Source organism: Pseudorca crassidens, chromosome 7 (genome assembly GCF_039906515.1).
Source record: "Pseudorca crassidens isolate mPseCra1 chromosome 7, mPseCra1.hap1, whole genome shotgun sequence".
NCBI classification, from domain to species: domain Eukaryota; kingdom Metazoa; phylum Chordata; class Mammalia; order Artiodactyla; family Delphinidae; genus Pseudorca; species Pseudorca crassidens.
In genome coordinates this window covers 100,383,778-100,409,924 of record NC_090302.1, presented here as the reverse complement: position 1 = coordinate 100,409,924, position 26,147 = coordinate 100,383,778, and the positions used below count along the sequence as shown (strand labels likewise).

The 26,147-nt window shown below is 39.7% G+C and overlaps 1 protein-coding gene and 1 pseudogene across 6 annotated transcripts in view; one reads left to right on the top strand and one right to left on the bottom strand.

Annotated features, from left to right (window-relative positions):
- PPP3CC (protein phosphatase 3 catalytic subunit gamma) overlaps nucleotides 1-22,264 on the bottom strand; it is a 96,725-nt gene extending 74,461 nt beyond the window's left edge. For 4 of the 6 annotated variants that reach the window (XM_067745121.1, XM_067745123.1, XM_067745122.1 and 1 more), the window contains exon 1: nucleotides 17,346-17,565. In XM_067745121.1, the coding sequence (XP_067601222.1) occupies nucleotides 17,346-17,550 (205 nt within the window). In that variant the 5' untranslated portion in view covers nucleotides 17,551-17,565. Of the gene's footprint in view, nucleotides 1-16,843; nucleotides 17,160-17,345; nucleotides 17,566-22,197 lie in introns of those variants that run through there. The other 2 variants (XM_067745125.1, XM_067745126.1) reach the window with 2 other exon arrangements.
- A 584-nt stretch (nucleotides 22,265-22,848) lies between these two features.
- Nucleotides 22,849-24,803, top strand: LOC137228414 (tripartite motif-containing protein 3-like; annotated as a pseudogene).
- The last annotated feature ends 1,344 nt before the right edge of the window (nucleotides 24,804-26,147 follow it).

The window sequence follows — 26,147 nt, the reverse complement described above, 5'->3', positions numbered from 1 at the left end:
ACATGCACGTGCACACACACACACACACACATACACACACACACATGATGGAATACTACTCAGCTATGAAAAAGAATGAAATAATGCCATTTGCAGCAACATGAATGGACGTAGAGATAATCATACTAAGTGAAGTCAGAAAGAGAAAGACAAATGTCATATGATATCACTTATATGTGGAAACTAAAATATGATACAAATGAATTTATTTACAAAACAGAAGCAGACACACAGACAGACAATAAACTTAGGGTTACAAAAGTGGGAAGGGGGGGATAAATTAGGAGTTTGGGAATAGCAGATACAAACTACTATGTATAAAACAGATAAACAATAAGGTCCTACTGTATAGCACAGGGAACTATACTCAAAATCTTGTAATATGGGTTTCCCTGGTGGTGCCAGTGGTTGAGAGTCCATCTGCCGATGCAGGGGACATGGGTTCGTGCCCTGGTCCGGGAAGATCCCACATGCCGTGGAGCGGCCGGGCCCGGGAGCCATGGCCGCTGAGCCTGCGCGTCCGGAGCCTGTGCTCCGCAACGGGAGAGGCCGCAACAGTGAGAGGCCCACGTACGGCAAAAAAAAAAAAAAAATCTTGTAATAAACCATAATAGAAAAGAATATAAAAAAGAATATATAGATAATATATATGTATAACTGAATAACTTTGCTGTACACCAGAAACTAAATTGTAACTCAACTATAATTAAAAATTAAGAAAAAAATTTCAATTGTCCTCCCCCTACAAAAAAATAATAAAACAAAATAATTGGTTTGCTTTTCTCAGCCTTTTTTATTTTCATATAAATTTTAGAATCAGCTTACCAATTGCTATTAAAAAATCCTTTTAGGGGATTTCCCTGGTGGCGCAGTAGTTAACAATCCGCCTGCCAATGTAGGGGACACGGGTTCGATCCCAGGTCTGGGAAGATTCCCACATGCCACGAAGCAACTTAGCCTGTGCGCCACAACTACTGAGCTCTGCGCTCCAGAGGCCGCAAGCCACAACTACGAAGCCCGCGGGCCTAGAGGCCGTGCTCTGCAACAAGAGAAGCCACTGCAATGAGAAGCCTGTGCACCGCAACGAAGAGTAGCCCCTGCTCACCGCAACTAGAGAAAGCCCATGCGCAGCAACGAAGACCGAATGCAGCCAAAAATAAAAAAATAAACTTATTTTTTTTAAAAAAATCCTTTTAGTATTTTGATTGAGATTGCATTGTATCTATAAATCAGTTTGGGGAACTGACATCTTAACTATATTGTATGGTCTGATTCATGAACATAATACAACTCTCCCTATATTTAGGTTTTAAATTTCTCCTAGCAACGTCCTGTGGTTTTCAATGAAGAGATCTGACATATTTTTGTCAAATTTATTCCTAAGTATTTTACGTTTTTTGGTTGATATTCTAAGTAAAATTTTTAAAAATTTCATTTATGAATTGTTTGCTGATGGTATATAAAAATGCAATTCATTTTTGTATATTCACTTTGTTTCCCTTGACCTTGCTAAATTCAATTACTAATGATTATTTTGTAGATTCCTTTGTATTTTCTATATAAACAATCTCGCAGTTTGCAAATGAGACGGTTTTACTTCTTTTCAATCTGTGTGCATTTTAGTTTAATTTCTTGCCTTATTTCAATAGCTAGGACTATTAGTTAGAATGCTGAACAGAAGTGGCAAGATAGGCCATTCTTATATTATTCCTAACCTTAGGGGAAAGACATCCAATAGTTTACCATTAAGTATGACATTGGCTATAGGTTTTTCATAGATGATCATCAGTTAAGGAAGTTTCCCCTATTCCTAGTTTTCTAGAGGTATGTTTGTTTAAATCATGAATGGGGTGTTGAATTTTTGTCAAAGTTTTTCTGAATTTATTGAAGTAATCATATACATTTTCTCCTTTATTGTTAATATGTAGATTATATTCATTGATTTTCAAATGTTAACACAACTTTGCATTCCTGGGATAAACACTACTTGGTAATAATGTGTTATTCTTCTTATTAATAAATTTGCTAATACAAGTTAGCTAAAGTCTCTGATGCTAAATTATTTATGTTGTGCTAAGTTGTCCAAAGCATCTAAAAAACGCTTTTTAATATAGGTTTCAGATTTCAACTTTCGTAACTGGAGTCGCAATAATACTAGCGACCATAATGTTTATTGGTTGTGTGCTAACTACACAACAGGCATTGCTAAGGGCTTTACATACATAGTCTCATCTAACCTAATAACACTCTATGAAGTATTACTATCCCCATTTGACAGATGTGGAAACCAAGGTTTAGGGAAGTTAGAAACTGTGTCCAAAATCTCACAACTAGTAACTGGAGGAGCTGGAATTTGACCCCAGGTCAACTGATTCCAAGATTAAGTTCTTTTGCTATAGTGCTTCACCAAATAATCTGTAATACTTTTTCTTAACACATAAATCAAAGTAAAATAAGACAGGTTAGAATGAAAATAATCTCTCTGAGAAGCCACTAAAATTTAAGTTCAAATGAGAACTACATAGACATTAGACAAATAACATTCATACACAAGGTATGAGCAAAAGCAAAAGAATTTTTCACAATCCAGGATTTTACACAATTCTAGATTTTACGGAATTCATGGTTATACAATGTTACTAACTGAAAAATAAAACATTCAATACCTGGATAGATCTAAGTTCCTATATCTAGCCTTCCTAAAATCCTGGATAATAGTGATACTTGTTAAAACCTGAAGTTCTGAAAGCTATAGCAGACAAAGAACTGGAAGGGTTCTTTGAGGAAAATTCAAAAATACTAGGGAGGTAATTATATTCTAAGTTAAATAATTCAATATTTATCTGGCATCTACTACATGCTCATACTGTGTAGGTAAGGTATAGCTTATATAATTTTAACATATGGAGTCTACCTTAAAGAAATTTATGTTCTATTTAAGTAGACAAAATAATTCATATAAAACAAGATGTAATATCAACACAGAACAGTTAAGCAATACACTGTACGGTACAGACTGTATGGAAGATTATAAAGGGGATTATCAGTAGATGGCTACAGAAATCATGGAAGGGCATCAGAAAGTTGAAATTTGAGCTGGATCTTCTGGAAGTTACAAAGCCACTTTCTCATTTTTGGGTATTTGTTATAGAAGCACTCCACTCTTGGCACCAAAATAAAATTAAATAGAAGGTATAGTAAAAGGGAGAAAAGAGGAAATTCCAGACACATGTAATATACTACATGTATACAAATTTTAATGAAATATTTCAAAAAATAATTTTACATAAAATGATATAGGAAATAATACAAATAGTACAAACACCCATGTACCTACCATGTAGATTTAAAATATTAAGTTTGTCATATCTGTTTCAAATATTTTTCAAGAACTAAAATGTTACAGATATAATTGAAGAGAACCTTCATCCTTTTCCTTCATCCCAGGGGTAATTAGTACCTTTAAGTACTTGTGTATCCTTCCCACATGTATATAATTTTTTGTTATAAATATATCTATACACAATATTAAAATTTTTACATATGTGGTGTCATACTGTGTAACCATTTTTAAAATTTTTATTTATTATTTATTTTTGGCTGTGTTGGGTCTTTGTTGCTGCACACGGGCTTTCTTTTTTTTTTTTTGCGTTACGCGGGCCTCTCACCGTTGTGGCCTCTCCCGTTGCGGAGCACAAGCTCCGGACGCGCAAGCTCAGTGGCCATGGCTCACGGGCCCAGCCGCTCTGCGGCATGTGGGATCTTCCCGGACCGGGGCACAAACCCGTGTCCCCTGCCTCGGCAGGCGGACTCTCAACCACTGCGCCACCAGGGAAGCCCCGGGCTTTCTTTAGTTGCCGCGAGTGGGGGCTACTCTTCGTTGCGGTGCGCAGGCTTCTCATTGCCATGGCTTCTCTTGCTGCAGAGCACGGGCTCTAGGCGAGCGGGCTCAGTAGTTGTGGCTCACGGGCTCTAGAGCACAGGCTCAGTAGTTGTAGCACACGGGCTTAGTTGCTCCGTGGCATGTGGGATCTTCCCGGACCAGGGCTCGAACCCGTGTCACCAGCATTGACAGGCAGCTTCTTAACCTCTGCACCACCAGGGAAGTCCCTGTGTATCCTTTTGTAACTTGCATTTTTATATTCAACATTGCTTGCCAGATTTATCTGGAATGAGGCCAAGGTACCCATGTTTTCTTCATGTTTTTTTTAAGCTCCACAGGTGATTCTGGTTGGTAACCAGAGTTCAGAATCATCATTCTAAGTCTATATATATTTAGCCAAGAAAGTTTTCAGTGTTTCCAAACTGCTAACACATTTTAACCTAGTTTTTACCATGAGTCAGTTGCTGTTAGACTACCTGTATTGCAATAAAGATTACTTTACAATGCTTCCAACTCAGAAGCAAAAACCCTAATCAAATTAGGTTTGCACATGATTCAAAACAATAACCAAACTATAAAAATGAGTTTCTGAAGGGGATGGGTGTGGCTACAAAGGGGTAGTAACACAAGAGTCTTGTGGTGATGATACAGTTGAGTATCTTGATTGTGGTGGTAGTTATACACATGTGAAATTGCACAGAGCTACACACACACACACACACACACACACACACAAGTCCATGTATAACTGGTGAAACTTGAATAAGCTATCTGGATAGTGCCAATGTCAATTTCTTGATTTTTGTATAGTACTGTGGTAGTGTGGGATACTGACATTGTGGAACAGACCTAGGGGAGGATGTATAGGACCTTCCTGTACCTTTCTCTGCAATATCCTGTGAATCTATAATTATCAAAATAAAAATTTAATAAATTTTTAAAACTAAGTTCCTAAAGTACACTGAAGAAATTCTGCAGCCTTTCCATGGTCAAATTCAATTCAATTCAGTATACTGCTTCAATATACATCCAATACATAAATGACACATATTTTCATACACCTAACATCTGATGCAGAACTGCATTAAAGAGAAAGACCACATTGGTGACAACCACTTTAATCCTACAGTAAGTATAAAAGATAACCCTTAAAAGTTATTGGCCTATAAGCTATTATTTTTAGATTACTGTGTGGTCTTATCCTCACGGGACACTAGGATTTACCTAAATAGCTGTCTCTGTTCACTCCAAATAACCCTGCTTTCATTCCTATTTTAAGCCAGCAAGCCTGCCCTACTTTTGCAGACTTATTTCCTAATCTACTCACCTGCGTTTCCAATCATGAACCAGTTAAACACTGCTTAAGAGGTTATATTAGATATTATTAGTGAAAGTCATATGTACCTTTCAGGTCCTTTCATAACTGATCAGAACAAATAATTTTATTTCAATAATCTGAAATAGCTCTTTCAGATTATTCCCTCTGTTCTTTGATAGTCACAGAACTCACTAGTCTGACAGAAACAATAACTTTATAGTGATCATATGTGTTCAATAAAACAATGCACAATAGTAAAAAACAACTAACTTGCTTTCATGAATAAATCCACCAATTACCGTTATTACTCTGGCCATTCATTAAAACTATCTTATTTTATTTTTAAACTTCCACAAAGCCTTAGGTCACAAGAATAAAATGTACCTAGGCATACACACAAAAAAACACAAATTAAGTCTTACCTCTTTAGGCCACTGATCAAACATTAAAGTTTAAACCTGAAAGGATTATCAATTTATAGAGTGAAGGAGCAAACATTTCTTACAAGATATAGTCTACGGTTTAGTCATCTGCTCTTCCCGGTGGTTATTAGTCATAGGAAGCTCCAGAGTTCTAATTTTCTGTCGCATTTTTGGGAAGTTATCATATGCTATACTGAGTACTTTTCAAGACAGTATTTAAGCTTCTGAGTATAACCACAAATGTGTTGCTTGTAGTGGGAACTCATCAAATATCTGTTTCTGAATACATGATTTCCAAAATTCTATCTATACTATAGAAAAGGAAATGTTCACCATTTTTATTAAGGATTTTATGTTTACGTCCTTTCAAAAGCTAAGGAGATTAAGGTTGGAAAATATAAAATATAACACTGTTAAACTATCATTGCACATATGCCACTTAAAGTCAAACAGACCTGCTGTCAGATCTCACCAAGATTCAAGAAGAATTCATTTAATAAAGAACAGCTAACATTTATTAAGCACCCACTATGGGCACTATGCTAAGCACTCTACATAATATTGTACAATATGAAATACAATCTTTAAATTCTGAGGTAGGTACTGTAATCTCCCATTTTAAACTTGAAGCAAGGAAAACAAATGACAAAAGTCACACAACTAGTAATTAGCAGCGCCTGTGCTCTTTCCTACACCGTCTTCAATAAAATAAGCTTCTTATGCTTTCACTTAAACAATTACTAAGCGCCTATGTGCTAGGCACTGTATTCAACATTAAGAACACACAGTTCTTGGACTTCTTTGGAGGTCCAGTGGTTAAGACTCCACGCTTCCAATGCAGGGAGCGTGGGTTTGATCCCTGGTGGGGGAACTAAGATCCCACACACCCCACAGTGCGGCCAGATAAATAAAATAAAATAAAAATATTTAAAGAAATTTGTAAAGCAATAAGACTGCTCATGGGAGCACATGGGAGGCAATATCTAATTCTTCTTCTGATGATGATAGCAGCTAACATGTACTGAGCACTTACTATGTGCCTGTCACTGTACTTTGTGGAGTTTATTTCATCCTTACAACTATCCTGCAAGCTAAGTTTTATTATCCCTCTCCCTCAAATAGGGAAACGGAGGTAAAACAAAGTTAAGTGATTTGTCCAAGGTCACACAGATACCAAAAAGAGGCAGAATTTGAATCCAGCTTCACCTGACTTCAAAGCCCATGTTCTAAAACCATTACTCATACAACCTCCTAGTAAAGGGGAAAAAGCTTCTCAGATGTCCTCTTGGCTAAATCTTGAAAGATAGATAGGAGCTAGTCAAGTTGGGGGACAAGATTCTTCAGAGAAGTAAGGCAAAGAGCCCATTCACAGATACAACATGACATGGCATTCTGGGGAACCACAAGAAGTAGGAAAGTAGGTTTGGGAATGGGGGTGTGAAACGAGGAGGAATTAACACAAGGTTAGAGGTTTAGCACGAAGGAACTTCTACATCAACAAAGTTAGAGTTTATCCTACGGGCTGGAAACGTTCATGAAGGATTTCAAGCACAAGAATGATCCTTTACATTATCCAAAGATCATGATGGCAGCATGGAGATTAGATTAAAGAGCCCTAGCAAGTGGCTACTGCAATAATACAAGCAAGAAGTAAGAGAGGGAGATGAAGCAGAAGTTTATGCAGAAACCAGAAGTCCACAGAACTGATTCTGGTAGAACGGGATATGAAGTGAAAGGGATAGGAGAGTCTGGCCTGACTCCCAGGCTTGTCATGTGAGCCAGTGACTAAATGGGTAAGTGGTATGATTAACAGGGATGGGAAATATACTTAGGAAATCCTTTCCATCTTCTCTCCTTATTAGTGCTTTTTAATATTTATTTTATCCCTCTACCGCCTTACTCACTTGAATCTCTCCAAAAAACAAGAACAAGTCTGTCACCATATCTGTTTGGGTAATGTTTGCATTTTCCATAATTTTGGATTACATTTATAAGCCAACTAAGCCTCAGTTGTTTGTTTGTTTTTAACATATAGCCATCAAAATAATCTTGCTATCTCCTAAATGGGATCACTGTCAACTGATCACTGATAGATTTCAGCTATTCCTCTTCCTTCTCCTTTGCTTCATTTAACCTCTTCCCATTCTCTGACACTTCTAGTTTAACCACCCTCTCAAGTCCTTAGTCAAGTATACTTGCTTTCTCCATCCTTACTTCTGCATGTTCTTCCAAGACCCATCATGTAGCTGCAACAACCTCTTTTCCTACTAAGCAAGTTGCCTTCACGCCACATCAGCTATAATATACTTTAAAACTCATGTTCTTCTCTTTAGCTTGCCTTCACTAAGACACCACTGAATCCTCAAATATGATAGTGCCTTTCCTGAGTCTGGTTATGTGAGGCATTTCTTAACTGTACTCCTTTTTCTCTCAACTTTATATTTTGAAAAACTGAAATCCTATCAGAAAGTGAAAGAATAGTAAAATGAATATCCATTTGCTCTTTACCCATATTCACCATGGTAAACATTTTGCCACTTTTGCTTTCTCTCTTAACAAGTACATTTTTTTTTTCCTGAACCATTTGAAAACAAATTGCAGACATCATGACATTTCAACCTAAATACTTCATCAGGTATTACCTAAGAATAAGAACATTCTCCTTTATAACCACAATACCATATCACACACCCAAGACATTTCCCATTGATATACTATATCTAATATATACTCCATATTCAAATTTCCCCAGTTGTCCCCAAAATGTCCTCTATGACTTTTTTTATTTTCCCAATCCAGGCTTGGCACTGTACTTGACTGTCATTTCTCTTTCATCTTCTCTCATCAAGAATAGTCCTCTTGCCTTTTGAATTTTTCATCACTTTGACATTTTTTTAAGTAAAATTAAAAATGTAGCTCTGCAATACCATTAGCCACATTTCAACTGATCAGTAGTCACATTTGACTAGTGCCTACTCTATTGGACAGTGTGGAGAACACTGTTGCCATTGTTATAAGATCTATTGGACAGCCACAGAATTCTACCATTAAAATTGATGTTTACTGTTATCACTTTGACACTTTTGAAGAGTTCAGACCATTTGTCTTGTAGAAAGTCCCATAAACTGGATTTGTCTTATCATTTACTATAACTAGATACAAGTTAAACATTTTTAGCAAGGATTCCATTGGCAATTCTTGAATGAATTCTTAAATTATCTCCTAGTGTTTACTTCATTCAGAATTTCACTCTCTTGGGCTGACATTGTCTAGACACTGCACAAAAACATCATGAATTCTTAGTATTCAATAAATCTAATAATGATCACCAAAGATACACATTCCCTTGACCAGCTAATATAGCATATTTTTCTGTCACCCAGTCTAGAGAGCCTAATTACCAAGTTATACCCTCTTCTAATAATAAACAAAGACTCAAGAAACTAAAAGATTTCATGATAAAAATCTAGTTTGCCAACAAAATAAAACTGAATATAGGAAACTAAAAGTTCTCTCTGCATACATCTGAATAATTAGGTAGACTATAAAGATAACTAAGTCAGATATCACTTAGGTTAGGTTGAAATTTTTAGACCTCAGTTTTGCAATTTCAAATGAAGCTAAAATTTAACATGAAAACTTAAAACAGAGTGTTATATTCTATTAATGATTGCACCAAAGGATGAAAAGATTAAAAGACACCTCTTTATTGTCATTAGTAGCAGCAAAGCTCTGAAATGACCACAAATATGAGAATTAGCTGAATAATTCTCTCTCTCATAGACGTATGTCTAAAAATTAGCTTTTCCCCAAAATGTCACTTTAATGGAAAAATACTCTATTATCAAATACTGCTTAGGAAAAGTGTTTTAATTAATTCTTTTTAAAAAAATTTTATTGACGTATAGTTGATTTACAATGTTGTGTTTAATTTCTGCTGTACAGCAAAGTGACTCAGTTATACATATACATATTCTTTTTCATATTCTTTTCCATTATAGTTTATCACAGGATATTGAATATAGTCCCCTGTGTTAAATAATTCTTTAATTCACTTTAAGTAATGAGTCCTTAGCACTTGTCTCTCCAATAATCCGATAGCTTTTTTTTTTTTAATTTTACAGTAAAATGTGATAATGTTACTTTACGGAAGAAAGCTTTATTACCAAATGTCTGATATACATAAGGCTTCAATCACAACCATTATCACACGGGTAAAAAAGAACACCTTATTCCTGCTTGGAAAAAAAAAAATTAAGTGTTTAAATTAAGATGTCCTTTCTGAGGTTTGAGACTTTCACTCAGAGGTGTGAATCTCAAAAAGCATCAATTTCCAGTGTTTAAATATTATAGTTTGTACAATGAGATATCATCTCACACCAGTCAGAATGGCCATCATCAAAAAATCTAGAAACAATAAATGCTGGAGAGAGTGTGGAGAAAAGGGAACCCTCTTGCACTGTTGGTGGGAATGTAAATTGATACAGCCACTATGGAGAACAGTATGGAGGTTCCTTAAAAAACTGCAAATAGAACTACCATACGACCCAGCAATCCCACTACTGGGCATATACCCTGAGAAAACCATAATTCAAAAAGAGTCATGCACCACAATGTTCGCTGCAGCTCTATTTACAATAGCCAGGACATGGAACCAATCTAAGTGTCCATCAACAGATGAATGGATAAAGAAGATGTGGCACATACATACAATGGAATATTACTCAGCCATAAAAAGAAACGAAATTGAGTTGTTTGTAGTGAGGTGGATGGACCTAGAGTCTGTCATACAGAGTGAAGTAAGTCAGAAAGAGAAAAACAAATACCGTATGCTAACACATATATATGGAATCTAAAAAAAAAAAAAAAGGTCATGAAGAACCTAGGGGCAGGACAGGAATAAAGACACAGACCTACTAGAGAATGGACTTGAGGACACGGGGAGAGGGAAGGGTAAGGTGGGACAAAGTAAGAGAGTGGCATGGACATATATACACTACCAAATGTAAATCCGATAGCTAGTGGGAAGCAGCCGCATAGCACAGAGAGACCAGCTCGGTGCTCTGTGACCACCTAGAGGGGTGAGATAGGGAGGGTGGGAGGGAGGGAGCTGCAAGAGGGAAGAGATACAGGGATATATGTGTATGTATAGCTGATTCACTTTCTTATAAAGCAGAAACTAACACACCATTGTAAAGCAATTATACTCCAATAAAGATGTAAAAAAAAAAAAAAAGAGAGAAATGTATAGACCAAAAAAAATTAAAAAATAAATATTATAGTTTGGCAGTTGTTAATTACAATGGTAAACTAAGTACAACTTAAATAATGTTAACAAATTCAACAGATGTGTGCTATATGACTTGCTCACATCGAAAATTTATACTTGAAAATGTTTCTTCTGGGTTGGCATTGTATCAAATGACTGAAAATATAAAGGACCAAAATATGAATACAGGGCTTCCCTGGTGGCGCAGTGGTTAAGAGTCCGCCTGCCGATGCAGGGGACACGGGTTCGTGCCCCGGTCCGGGAAGATCCCACATGCCGCGGAGCGGCTAGGCCCATGAGCCATGGCCGCTGAGCCTGCGTGTCTGGAGCCTGTGCTCCGCAATGGGAGAGGCCACAACAGTGAGAGGCCCGCGTACCGAGAAAAAAAAAAAAAAAAAATGAATACAAGCACTTTCAAATCATTTTCATGCTGATTGAAACCAATATGAAAGAATTTAGGTAAAATTACAATATTTATGTTAAAATAATATGAGATATTTGAATAATAAAAGGTTTAATATATGTCATCCATTTTCCTTTTAATTTAAAATATACCAGTAGATGGAAATACAGTTGACCCTTGAATAAAGAGGTGGTTAGAGGTGCTAACCTTCCACACAATAGAAAATCCAAGTACTTCTTACAATCAGCCCTCTGTATATACACGGGTGGTTCCCCCATACCTAAAGTTCCTCCCTATGCGTGGTTCCACATCCTTAGATTCAACCATCCTCAGATCATGTAGTACTGTAGTATTTACTATTGAAAAAATATCCACGTATAAATGGGCCCACAGTTCAAACCTGTATTGTTCAAGGGTCAACTGTATTGAAAAGTATTAATGAAAGTATAGTAATGAAAAGTATTAAGAGTAGTTTCTGGAAGGAAGGAATATGAAGCCTTTGTTTTCTTCCCTTTTGCCTTTCAAATTTTATAATTAGCAGGGTTAAGCTTACATTTAAAAGAAAAAAAAATTTTTTTAATCCTTGGTAAATCCATTCTCATAATATGAAAAATGGAGAGAGGGGACAGAGGGGAAATAAATGAGGTATAGGTACCAGAGACTGAAATGGGGTTCAGGATATACTTGTGGAAATAGCCATTTCTGTCCATACTACTCTAAGTAAAATTTTTTAAGAAAGCTATAGCCACACTATTCCCACTGCCAGGATATCAAAGAACCAGCAGCCTTCAATGCTGTGCTACAAATGGCAGTACATTCTACATTTGAATTCCAAGAGAATGGGAGAACTCTATCAGTATCCTCCTGAAAAGAAGTCTGGAGCTTCCCTAGTGGTGCAATGGTTAAGAATCCCCCTGCCAATGCAGGGAACATGGGTTTGAGCCCTGGCCCGGGAAGTTCCCGCATGCCGCGCGCAGAGCAACTAAGCCCGTGCGCCACAACTACCAAGCCCGCGAGCCACAACTACTGAGCCAGCGTGCCTAGAGTCCGTGCTCCGCAACAAGAGAAGCCACCGCAATGAGATGCCCGCGTACCACAACAAAGAGTAGCCCCCGCTCACCACAACTAGAGAAAGCCCACGCACAGCAACAAAGACCCAACACAGCCAAAAATAAATAAATAAAATAAATTTATTTTTAAAATAAATAAAAATAAAGTGCACATACATTTGTAAGTTGAGAAGGCGTACTGAACTGCTTTCTTGAAAAACTCCACTAAGTGGCAGAATACCTATTGAATATTGGTTGCTGTATTTTGCTGTTTGTCATTAAAACTTATCTGTCCATATTCTAGAAAATATTTATATTTTAATAAAGAAGATAGATCGCAGTCAGATGTTTCCATTCTTGAAAGAAAACGGAAAGGTAATATAAATCATAACAAAGTCAAGGATATAAACAAAGAGTAAGAGGGGTGTGAACATTGCTGTTTCATATATAGACAACTAAGCATAGACTGTGGGCATCCGTCTAACCCTTGGGAAGCTAAATTGAGAGTACCATTTCTTTCTTTTTCTTTACCTCTTTTTTGAGAACTTCCAGTTGTACAGTGTTTAACATGTGGGGATCAAATGTATCTATACTTTAAGATATTCTAAATATGGATAATTTCTAACCTAGGAAAACATGTAGTTTAAGTAAGTGAAAAGTTCAGGAAAATTTTTTTCTTGTAATCCTTCATTTGGCATTTGATTTATTAATTGAAAGTTTTATTTTAATACTTATTAAAAGTATCTGCTTTATAATATATAGAAAATAGCCACAAGAAAAAATAGAAAATTACTATATTTTATCTTGTTCTACCACTCTTTGTCTAGTAGTATGTGTACATGTATGTTCTAATGTATCATAATTTTTCATTTTCATTTAAAAATCTAATGTCCCCAATTCTATTCAGTTTTAAACTATAACAACTTTAACTTCGTATTTTGTAAAGGGCTAAAAGTATGATTTAAACTACAGATGGATATTATATTTTAAACCTAAATGAAAGATAATGTAAATAATAAGCATAGATCTGATTTGAATAAAGATTTTTAAATAGTAAAAATAAATAAAGTGCACAATTCAATGATTAAAAAAAAAAAAAAGAAGAAGTCTGACTTCTGTTAAAACCCCTTCGGCCACCAAAGAGCAAACTCAGACAATGGATTCTCTATATTTGTTATGTAATGCCTAGTGAAATTTCCTTGCTGTTTCTGAAAAGATTCAGCTTACAGGAATAAACTTTTTATAAAAATCACTGTCAAAGAAAAAAAATTCCTTCAAACAGGAAAAGAAACTTGGAAACCAGAAAAAAAAATCAAGCTGAAAGATTTTCAAAATGCAGTTATCTGGGTTTCTCGTTTTCTGCTCCAGATACGAGTAGTGTTGCCCCCAGTGTATATGGACTGTTCTGGAGGCTCATACAAATTTTAATTTTTAAAACAAAGAAGCAGCAAATGAGGACCAATTGGGAATACATTACAGATGGCTCTCCATAAACATTTAATAAATGAGTGAAATCATAAGAATGTTTATATTTTTAAACACAAAATAAATACCTTCAACTGCTAGAGAAGAAACCAGCTGCCAGAGAAGTACCAGACAGACTGTATTATTGGTTTGTATGCTGTTATCCATGGGATTCCACCCAGATATCCTTTATATTGTAGAAGAGGTATTTTCCTGACTGGGAACAGTTTCCTAACTTATAATTTCATATGCTTTCCGATTCTGATATTTTTTGAATGTTAATGATTTCTCTATTATCCACTTATGAAGCAGCTGATTTATTCTCACACTACTATCATGTTTCATAATACTACCTTGTCTTAAGCTTTTCACATCCATTATGTCATTTGCGTGGCTGAGATGCTTGACAAAGAAGGTATTATTAACCCTATTTTGCAGATGAGATTATTGAAGCAAAAAAAGAGAGAGTTTAAGTAAAAAGGCAAGGTTAAAAAAAAAAGGCAAGGTCACAAGTAAGCCCGAGAAGTAGGAGTAAAACCTCCAATCTAGTCCTTCATTTTAGGAAGGCTGCTATTTAAAAGACACAAAATACAAATCACTCCCACCCACCCACTCTTCTCCAAGATTTGCTCAAGCAAAACAATTAAGCAGAATTTAAAGTTAACAGGAAATGACAAAACCAAGAATAACTGGGGTGTGGTCTCACCTCTGAAAAAGATTTCCAGCTGTGAATAAATGCAAACAACTCTGGCCAGAAAAGATAATATTAGATCAGGATTTAGAACCCAGTACAGTACAACCGGACCTTAGCTATATATACAGTGACACCTTACTTTCTTAGAATAAACCTCAATATTTCAAACTCAGGAAAACCCAGGAAAAAAAAGCAACGTAAGTCACCAGGAAGCCAAAATTGCTGTGTTCAAGTTCTTATACTAAAGTTTTTATATATGAGACAAATCCACCCATTCTAAGGGCTTGAAATCATTTATGTTTCATTTTTTTAAGGGTAATCTTATAATAACATGCAGTAATTTATAAAATTTCACCAAAAAACAAATTTAAATCATATAGACTATGAGGGTATTCACTTAACTGTGGGCATGCCTAGCAATAAGCCAGCACCTGCATTTTAGCTACATATTGTTTTACTTTCCTTCTATATTTAAGGGTCTGAAAGGGTCATTTAAAAATTTCCTTGATATCTTACGGCACGTTATGGTAGAAATTACATACTACAATGGCGATCAGAATTTGAGATTCACGAAGGTCTGAGGACTACCACCACTAAGCTTCACTCAGATCCTATTTATTCTGACTTGACACACTATTCTGGTTTATCTGGTTTCCCTGCCTACTTCAGCTTAGAAGTGGCAGATTAGAAGGGCATATTTTGACAGATAGAGAGCAGTACTGCAGCAGATAAACTAAGAACAGACAAAAGCACTAAACTGGTATAGCAGTGAGGAGTCATTTCAGCACAGGAGGAAACTGCCAACACCCTTATACAGCAGAATGCACCGGCCATATTAACTGCATAGGACAGAAATTAATGTACATAATGATGACCTTGATTTATCAAAAAAGATTATGTTTAGTAGATTCTGAATCTTAAGAGAGGGTTATATACTCTTCATGGGTTATATACTATAAAGACTGACATTAAAATGGTCAAAAGAATTTAGCAGTTAAAGGGCTGTCAGTTCTATGAACAATTCTCTTAAATCCCTAATGATACCACACAAATGCTGAGTAGATAAATCTCAAAAACCTCATTACATTTAGTAAATATTATACAGTGTAGATAATTAACATTTATGATCAACACTTATGATGATGACTTTTTTGGGGGGAAAACTACATTACACACTAAAATTACATACTGCAGGCAATCAACATTTATGATGCTTAATTTTTTAGGGGAAAAAAAACACCTAAGTTATAAACTAAAATTCTCTCCCTTCATTGAACATTCAATAATTTTTCTCCACTTAAAAAAAAAGTTTTCTTGTCACCAATCCTGGTTTCCTTTCTCCTTCTAATTACCAGAATGAAAAAATAAAAGTATTTTAATAGTTTTCCCCACTTACAATTAACCCCTTTATTCAGAGGTCACTAACACACCTGGTCTCGGTATATTCCCTTCTTACAAAATAGTGCTTTCAAACCGAGTATTAAAACTCAGAAGAGTTGTACTTGTCTTATGTCTGAACAAAAGAGGCACATAAATTAGTGGTTATATTTAAACCACTATTCTTAGTTTAAGGGCAGAAACAACTACAATGTAAAACCCTGTATGTATTAGTAAGGAACACTTTAGTTTATTTTGGACATCTGAAACAGGGAACATCATTCTCCAAGTCTCTATGGCCAAAAGGAAAATAAAACACCAAAAATCATGTCAAGAGATCTGTAGATCCCTTTCAAATATCACAATATGAATTTATTTGCATTTATTTCACTATATTGTTTCTTTTACTAACAGCAGTGACTTGTGATGATCTGAAGAAAGTGGGCTAAAAGGTACGTGGTATCCATCCTTAAAAAAAGGGTGGGGAAGAGGCAAGAAAGATCTGATCCTACAGAAGAGGAGCGGCAGAAAGATCCGACCTGGAAGGGTCTACTCAACTCCCTACCCACATCACCCTAGATGGTTTCCCCCAGGTAAGAGCCTAGAAAAGAGGAATCGTTTCTTTTTAAAAATATGTGGATCCAGACTCTTTGGGGGTGGTGGGAGAAGAAATCGCCACCCTGCCTGGAAATCCGACACTACGGGAGATAAATAAGCAATCTCCAGCTAGCTACTGGTCCAGGTGCAACAGAAAACGCCCGGCGCCCCCGCGGGGGAGCCCCGGTGGAGATCCCGGCCTCCCGTCTCCCACACCCCCTCCAGGTCCTCCTCTGGGATGGGCGCCGCCAGGGATCCCGCCGCCCTCCTGCCTCCTGTCCTCGGCTCCCTCCCTCCGGCCCCGAGCCTTCGCCCGGCCGAGGGCCGTTTCCCGCTGGTCGACTGGAAGGCCCGGCCCGCTTGGCACCTTTGATGACGCGTTCGGTGGTGGAGAGGTGGAGGTTCCTCCCGGACATGGTCCCCTCGGCCTCCTCCCGGTCCAGGAGACCGCCAGACGTGCGCCTCCGCCTTCGCCTCCAGCGGTCTCGGCTCCCCGGGGCCGGTCAGTCAGCCGTGCCCCGGCCCGGCTCCTCAGGGCGGCCCAGGCACCAGAAGGAGGCGGCCGCGGCAGCCCAGCCTCGAACCCCACGGACAGGATGCGGGCCCTCCGGCCGCTCCCTCCTGAGGCGCGGAGTCGCGAGCGCCCGCGACCGCAGTTGAGGGAGGCAACCCCAGCGGCCGCGGCTGCGCGCGGCCCGCCCCCGCGTGCGCGCGCGTGCGCGTTCCCGCTCGACGCCCTCCTAACTTCCCGGCGGCCCGCGCGCCGCCGGCGCCGGCGCCGCGCCGAGGCCCAGTGCGCGGCCCCGCTGCCTCAGTCGGCTCGGCCGCCTGACCTCCCACTCCCGGGCTGTCAGCGACGCCGGCTTTACCCTTCGCGTGGAGGCTCTCGGCCCGCGCGGCCGCCCTCCGCGCACGCGCGCTTCCTTCCGCTTTAGCTTCCGAGAGTAGTGTTCCCTTCTCTGCCTGCCCCTCCTGCAGCTGACTCCTTCTCGGCTGCCTGCGCCGCCCGGGCCTGGAGCACCTAACAGCGGGCCCTCGGTCCTGCACCAAAAGCCCCAGTGGAGCAGCGGCCATCTTGTGACCCGGCCCGAGCGACCCAGCAGCCTCTCGGCGGAGCAGTGCACCTCCTGTCCGCTTGGGGCCACCTTGCAGGGAGCCCTTGTCTTCCCAGACCTTCCCCACGGGTGACCTCCCTCCCTTTCCTCGGGGTCTCCCCCCCACTCTGTCTAGGAGACGTTATCAAGTTGATCAGGCTCCTTCCCACAGTTTACCCTCCCCCCAGTCAGCAAACCCATTTCAACCCCTGGTTTAAGTTGTTACATTTGTCGAGGGCGGTTAGTATAGTAAGAAGGACGATCGCGTCCATCCTAGTTCTAATCCAGCAGTGCGCGGGGAGGGGCGGTTTCCGAGTGGGTGGATAAGACCCTCCGCTAGGTGCCGTGGCCTCCTCTCTGCCTTTGCACTTGTCAGAAAGGGGACGGCAGCCGGCTCCATGGAGCCCCTGGGCCAGACCTCCTCTGTGCAAGGAACTGACCTTTTCATAAGTTCTGCGTGTCACCTACACAGCTAGGAGCGATCCCTTCTTCCCCTCTGACGCAGTGACACACTACCTGCCTCCCCCGGTCATCCTTACTGTGGAACACGATGGGCAAGTCTCCGTAGAGTCAGCAATCTGACTCCTCTCCAGCTTAAAAACTGACCTTTTCTCTCCTTAAATTGTAAGCCTAGAATAGAAACTGTCTTCCCTCATCGAGTATAGTGCCTGGTAAAGTCAAAAGTATTTTGATTTTAGCCGTGATAGTGGAATATTGAAACTGAGATCCAAGGAAGTATATGCAAATTACAGGCAAACCGGTCTTAACAGTTACTGTGGTGGCCAATGAGTAGTCATAGGTGGCTCTGTACATTTAAATTTAATAAAATTTAAATATTCATTTCTTTAAGTGCACTAGCCACGTAAGTGCTTGATAGCTACCTGTGGCTAGTGGCTAACTAATTGGATGTGGTAGAATAGGACACTTCCATCATAGCAGAAAGTTCTTTTGTACAGCTTCCAGGTAAAAGATTATAGGAGTTAAACCAAATCTCCTTTACTATAGATTTATGTATTGGGAGGAGATCTGGGGATACACACTGGAGTCAGATCCTGAATTATGCCTTGCAGTTTTGGCCTAAGGCCATTCATAGCAATCCCAGCAAGGCAGGAGCACCTGAGGGAGCTGAATAGATTTTGGTTCTGTTTTCTTGGGTCTTGACTTCAGGCTTCCACCCAAGAGAATTGTTCAGATATCCTGAGGAAGTTCTTCACTTAGGAAGTAATCAGAGCTCCACACGTCTATCAAACAGAGCAAATTTCTAATGGTCAAAAATAAATTGGTCCCTGCAGCGTAGTAGAGGCTAAATGTCATCTGGAAGAACAAACAGGATGGCTAAAAACAAAGAGTTTAGGAAAACATTGCAAACCAATGTGAAGAGACGGATTATCCAATAATAGTTGTGGAAGAAGTAACCAACTATCTGGATCTCAGATATATCTTTGTTTTTTTGGCCACACTGGGCAGCATGCAGGATCTTAGTTCCCCAACCAGGGATTGAACCTATGCCCCCTGCAGTGGAAGCACAGAGTTTTTTTTTTGTTTTTTTTTTTTGCGGTACGCAGGCCTCTCACTGCTGTGGCCTCTCACGTTGCAGAGCACAGGCTCCGGACACGCAGGCTCAGCGGCCATGGCTCACGGGCCCAGCCGCTCCGCGGCATGTGGGATCTTCCTGGACCAGGGCACGAACCCGTGTCCCCTGCATCGGCAGGTGGACTCTCAACCACTGCGCCACCAGGGAAGCCCGAAGCACAGTCTTAACCACTGCACCGCCAGGGAAGTCCCTGGGTCTCAAATTGGAGCCACTCCTTAACACCAAACTTCATAAGTAATAAAATATGAGAATTAAAACAAGATGGTATTTTTCACAAAGCAAAATGGAAAACATTTTAAAAAGGTGACACTCTTGGTAGAATTATAAATTAGCACAATCTCTCTGGAAAGGGATTTGGCAGTATCAATCAAAGAAGATATATGTATAGCCAATGAAAATATTCTCAACATTGTTAGTCACCAGGGAAATGCAAAATAAACCATACTGAGATACCACTTTACTAGCCTAGTAGAAGAGCTAAAATTAAAGACTCTCAGGCTTCCCTGATGGCGCAGTGGTTAAGAATGCAGGGGACACGGTTCTGAGCTGTGGTCCGGGAAGATCCCACATGCCGCGGAACAACTAAGCCCGTGCGCCACAACTACCGAGCCTGTGCTCTAGAGCCTGCGAGCCACACCTACTGAGCCCACGTGCCACAACTACTGAAGCCCACCCACCTAGAGCCTGTGCTCCGCAACAAGAGAAGGCACCGCAATGAGAAAACTGCGCACCGCAATGAAGAGTAGCCCCCGCTCGCCGCAACTAGAGAAAGCCCGTGCGCAGCAACGAAGACCCAACGCAGCCAAAAATAATTAATCAATTAATTAATTTTAGAAAATGACTCTCAACATGGAAGTGTTGGCAAGGATGGGAGCAACTCTCCTACATCGCTGGTGGGAGAGTAAAATGCTACAACTACTATGAAAGTTTCTTGTAAAGTTAAATATACACCTACTCTATGATTCAGTAATTCTACTCTTGGGTATTTTACCCAACAGCAATAATTACCCAAAGAGTAGAATACTACTCAGCTAATAAAAAGGAAATAATTACTGATGCATGCAACAGTATGGATGAATCTCAAAAACATTATGGTGAACAAAAGAAACAAGACAAAAAATAGTACTTACTATATGATTTCATTTGCATAGGAAAATGGTTAAATGAGGTATGAAATTGGATGCAACAATATGCATTATGCAAAATCATACTTTAGATGAAAAGATATTGGCTATCATGAGAAAAGCCTCAGGAGATAACGAAAAGTGAAAAAGTACAGTATGGACCCCATATTATTAACAGACAAGCTAACGTATGCATAAAAATACTAGAAGGAAATATTAATATGTTCACTCATTGAATAAATATTAATTAGGTGCCAACTGTTCCAGGCACTGTGCTAGGTAGTAGGGTTACAGTGATGAACTAAAATCAACACAGTTCATACCACCATGGAGCATTAGCTGGTGAGGAAAAAACTGTTAACAGTAGCCATCTCTTGGTGGTATGATTAAAAGTCACTTATAAAAAACAATTAATTTTCTGTATTTTACAGATTTTCTATGGTGAGAAAGTATTACTTTATAACTAGGAGAAAAAAATATTTAAATGCTCTTTTCTTTCAAAGGCCTGTTGTCCACGCCTATTTCCAGTAGCATTAAATATTCATTTGGGGAATTTTCTGAGAGACTTCTCTGATCAAAACAAAACATCTAGAACCACTCAATGAAAATATAAAAAGAAGAAAACTCTCATTAAGCTCCCTTCCCAATTTTTTTTAATGAATAAGGCTTAAATGCACTGGTGGTGGTGGTAATGTTTTTAGTCATCACGTCAATAGCTCCTGGCAACAACTGGAGTGTTCTATTTCACTCAGCTTGTACACGTATCCACCTGGCCTGGGTCAGCTGCATTTTCATTTAATTGATGAACTTGATTCTCTTTCCTTTTACTTTCTGCATTGGTCAGAATTGACTACTTAAACCATCAAGCTTCATGCTAAATTGGCAATTCTACTAATTTCTTCAAATCTAGGTTTCCATGTTACAGGGCTTGTGAGACTTGGTATATTTCCTTATGACACTCCCTAAGCACTTCATAAACCTTAATTAATGACTAACTCTTCTGAGAAATAATTACGAATGCTTTTAATTTAACAAAAGCACAGGGAATCCTAGTTTCCACTGTTGTACAAAAGTAACCTGGCTTCAGTTTCTATGTGTATGAAGCCATTAAATATTAAACTTCTGTGTTAAATGCAGAGAACTGCAGAATATTTTTAAAACTGCAATAAAATAGCAAAAGGTATTTTATAGTGTATAATCTCTAATTTTATATGAAAAAGCACTACATAAATGTTTTTATTAGTAATACATATTGTATGGACATTGTATACTATATTTTACTCATATCTTCCTATGAGTGCATTTAATTTTGATTAAATTACCTCAGAATGGACTCGTCCCACCACAGTTGAGGTCTAAAAAAAATTAGCGGCTCCATATTAAAAAAATATTTTTTTTGCAATTGGAAAAACATGGCCTAAAGCAACATTCTACCAATCATAGCCTGATATCAAATTTCTAATCTCTTTAGACTTTTTTTGTTTTGTTTTGGCTTTGCCGTGTGGCTTATGGGATCTCAGTTCCCTGACCAGAGATTGAACCCGGGCCCTCAGCAGTGAAAGCGTGGAGTCCTAACCACTGGGCGGCCAGGGAATTCCCCCCTTTAGACTCTTGTAAGTAAAAAATGCGAATGAAAGTTTTGCTGACTGGTAAATATATATTTACAGGTTGATATTCAGGCCATTTGGGGGGTAATATGCAAACCTCTTAACAGTGTGTTATCCCTTGGTCTTCCTGGGAGAACACAATACTGTAACTGTGACAAGGATTGGGGAGCCCCAAAGCTGCCATCACCCCCTATTACTTTTGTTTAAATCCTTACGAAGTAGGAGAGAAAATGGTGGCAGTCATTACTGGCTACATAATACAGTACAGTCTAAGAGAATAGAATTTAATACCTCTCTCATACCTGGGCTCCAGCATTCCACAGGTAAGATGCCATAGGTAAACGTCACAGGCATTCATCAAGTTGCTTGGGCCACAAATTTAGAGTTGGGGGCCAGGCAGAGAGGAAGGCTCAATCCCTCACACACCATATCCTGTAAACCTACTCCCCCTACAGTCCATTCTTCCATACAACAGATCTTTCTCAACTTAAGTCTGATTTTTATCATTCCTCTGCTTAAAACCCGCAAGTGTCTCCTTTTTTCCTGAAAGTGGTCTACTTCTTAGTAGACTTCTGTCTACTTCTTTGAACTCAGCTCAAACCTCTTCCCTTACATCCACTACAATTCAGACATAGTGGCCTTGTTTATGCTGTATATACTGCAATTTATACAAATAACCTCAAACAGACCAAGCTCATTTCTGTCCCACAGCTCTTGCATTTGCTGTACCACAGGGTTTCAAATCATTCCCTCCCCATCCAGGTCCCAACTATAAATGAAATAAAGGTTTTGAGTATATTTTTAAGTGCTTTGGGGTATGTGTGAGAAGTGTGTAGGAAAGCATATATTTTTCAGTTTCTCAAAGGAATCCAGACAATAAAATGTTAATGACCACTGGTATAGAGTTTTAATTTATAAAGCACTTTCTTATACATTTACTTCTCATTACGTTTATGCAGGTAGATAGTAGAGAAATGATCATTTCTACCTCGTAGATAGACACTGAGGTGGGAAGAGGTTAAACATATCAGAGTTCACACAGCCAGTCAGCGATGGAATTGACACAAATCCATTCTTTTGGACTCAAAATCCTGTGCCCTTTTGGCTGAAGACCAAGACAGAGTCCATTCTTGCTTATCTTCATTTGCTTCAAAAACATCAAAGTTAAACACTTTTCTAAGGGCTTTCTTATTTAAACTAGCTTATAAGCCTGCATTAAAATTTTCAATGAAAAAAATTTTATCATCAGCTAGATCAAGGCAGTTTTCAAGCAAAAATTTAATGTATGAACAAAGGAATGCAAGAGTTTTCTATTAAGCTAAGTAGAGCATAATTGGGGAAATAGCTTTGCAGGAATAAATTTAACACATCTTAAAACCGAATGAAAATAATGTTGAGATCTCTAATGTTTAGCTTTTACCTACCCTTCTAGTTAGCATACACAACTGAACCATCTATCCTGAAAAATCAATTTAATCTAATTTTTTTAAAAGTTAGTTTTCCCAGAAAAGAAAAATCTAAATTTAATCTCTTTCTCCTGCTCATGCAGTTTCCAGCAGAAATGGGATAGGGGGGAATCTATAGTATTTGGAGAATTACCACAAAATATTTAAACCATGTGAATTTGGCAGCAAAGATATTTCGTCTCAAGGGCCATGCCTGTGTAATGACCTATATGGGAATCTAAAAAAGAATGGATATATGTACAGCTGATTCACTTTGCTGTACAGCAGAAACTAACCCAACATTGTAAATTGACTATACTCCAATTAAAAAAAAGGGGAGGGCATGCCTGTAGGATACAACCAGACACCAGCTTCAAAAGAGCTTGCTTCATTAATCTCGAGAACTTAAAGGGAACACGTCACTTGAAAGAATTTCCTATTCTGGGAGGATACAGTAGATCAAAGAGACTTTTTTCCTTCCTTATGAGCATCTATAATTAAAAATCTAATCTTCTATTTTAAGGAAGAAAAATATGTGTCCTTTATTGAATTAGTTGTTTTCTTTTCCTTAAAACCCACGAGGTTAACGTCATGTTTTGGAAGGAATTTCCTTTTAACCGGTCTGGGTGTCATTCTTAGATTTTGGTGCATATAAAAATGTTAGCCTAGCAGCGTGTCTGCCTGGCATCTTGGGACCTGCCACCTTCCCTGGACAATGTGAAGCCCAGCACCCAATCCCCACCGCCTGCAGAGGCCCAGCTGCACACACAGCAAGGGCAGCAGAAGGAAGGACAGCCTGGAAGGGAGAAGCATGAATCCATCCACTTACAGGGTGTGTCCACAGCTAGGTGCAGGCAGCGATAACCATGGTACCAGGATTTCTCCAATGAGGACCAGTTCAAGTTCCACTATGGGGTTCGAGGGCCTCCCCTGGGCAGCTGCAGTGCCCACAGGTGTGGCAGTGGACACCAATGGAGACATTTTCAAGGCAGACTATGACAACCATTGGGTCAGCATCTTTTCTTCTGAGGGCAAGTTCAAGACCAAGATTGGAGCTGGTTGCCTCACAGGCCCCAAGGGAGTAGCCATAGAAGTGAATGGACATATCATTGTGTTTGAGAAGTTGCTGCATCTTTAACTTCTGGCCCAGTGGCAAGCTGGTTGGCCATTTGGGGGGCCATGAGGCCACTGACCAACACTTTGCAGGGCCCCATCTTGTGAACAAGAATGAGATTGTAGCAATAGATTTCCATAACCATTCCATGAAGGTGGACGGGGCTGGCAGAGTTCCTCTTCAGGTCTGGCTCCCACAGGAGGGCAACGGGCAGTTCAATGCCCCCACAGGAGTAGCTGTGGATTCCAGCAGCAGCATCCTTGTGGCTGACCAGGGCAGCGTGGCACCCAGGCGTTGCATGGCTCTGGGCCCCTCCTGTCCTCATATCAAGTCTGCAGAGCCATCGTAGCACCCATGGAGCCTGGCACTGACCTCCGATGACCTCGTCGTGGTGGCGGCCTATGCTGGTGTCAACGAAAATAATCAATTAACAATCTATAATAGGAATAGAAGAGTTCTTTTGAGCCAAACCGAGGACTACAGCTTCAAGAAAGCATCTCAGATAACTCTGAGGAACTGCTCCAGAGAAGCATGGTTTTCAGCAGTTTTATATGTTGTCAGAACAAAGAACATTAAACAAGTCAGGGATACATTCCTTCAAGGTTAAAAAAAAGATCAGCACTACACAGCGAGTCAGTGTGACCTTGGCATCAGGGAAAGGAGTCTTATCATTGAAAGAGTATCAGCATTGGCATCCCGGGAAGGGAGACATCTAATCTTTACTTTTAACATGGACGTTCTTTACTTTAGGCCAATGTACCCTTTTCTTAATAATTGAAGCAGATGAGGCCTATGCTACACCTGTAGCTGCATGGAGGCCCGGCCTAGCTCACGCAGGGATGTACCTAGGGGTGACTGGACAAGGGGCTCTGGCCAGAATCTGGCAACCCTGAACGTCGGTTGTCGGCATGGGTGCCCTGGTGCCTTCCTCTTCCCCATCTCCCAACCCCAGGGTTGCTCTTTATTTACTCGTTTCTCACTTTTACTTTTTTTTTTTTTTTTTTGCAGTACGCGGGGCCTCTCACTGTTGTGGCCTCTCCCGTTGCGGAGCACAGGCTCCGGATGCGCAGGCTCAGCGGCTATGGCTCACGGGCCTAGCCGCTCCGCGGCATGTGGGATCTTCCCAGACCGGGGCACGAACCCGCGTCCCCTGCATCGGCAGGTGGACTCTCAACCACTGCGCCACCAGGGAAGCCCTCGTTTTTTGCTTTTAACTGGGTGGGCCTAGACTGTGGTCTCAATGATGTCTGCAAAGCTTCCCCCTACCCTTTTTACACACCTCCCCCGTCCCCTCAATCTGCTCCCCACTCCCCCAGCCTGGGGCGGAACAGCCTTGTACTCCAGGGCAAAAGGCCCTCTGATGATCTGTTTGCCACCCTTCACACAAAGACAGCAATACCCCATCTCTCTTTCGAAATGAGTTCACACAAAAAGCCAAATGTAGGACGACGTGTATTTTAAGAGCACATTTCACATTTAGAATTACCTCATCAAAAAATTTCTTTCCAGGGGCCTCTGCTAGGAATTTCCTGATGGTTTTCTATTACATATGTGTATTTATGACAACCTGTGGATTATTGCCTAAGTTCATTCTTAGGCAACCTCAATAGAGAAGCAAACCACAGATGGAGAAAAAAAAAAAAAAAGAAATCCAGAGCCTCATGGAAGAAAGAACTACTTCTTGGCTTCTGAT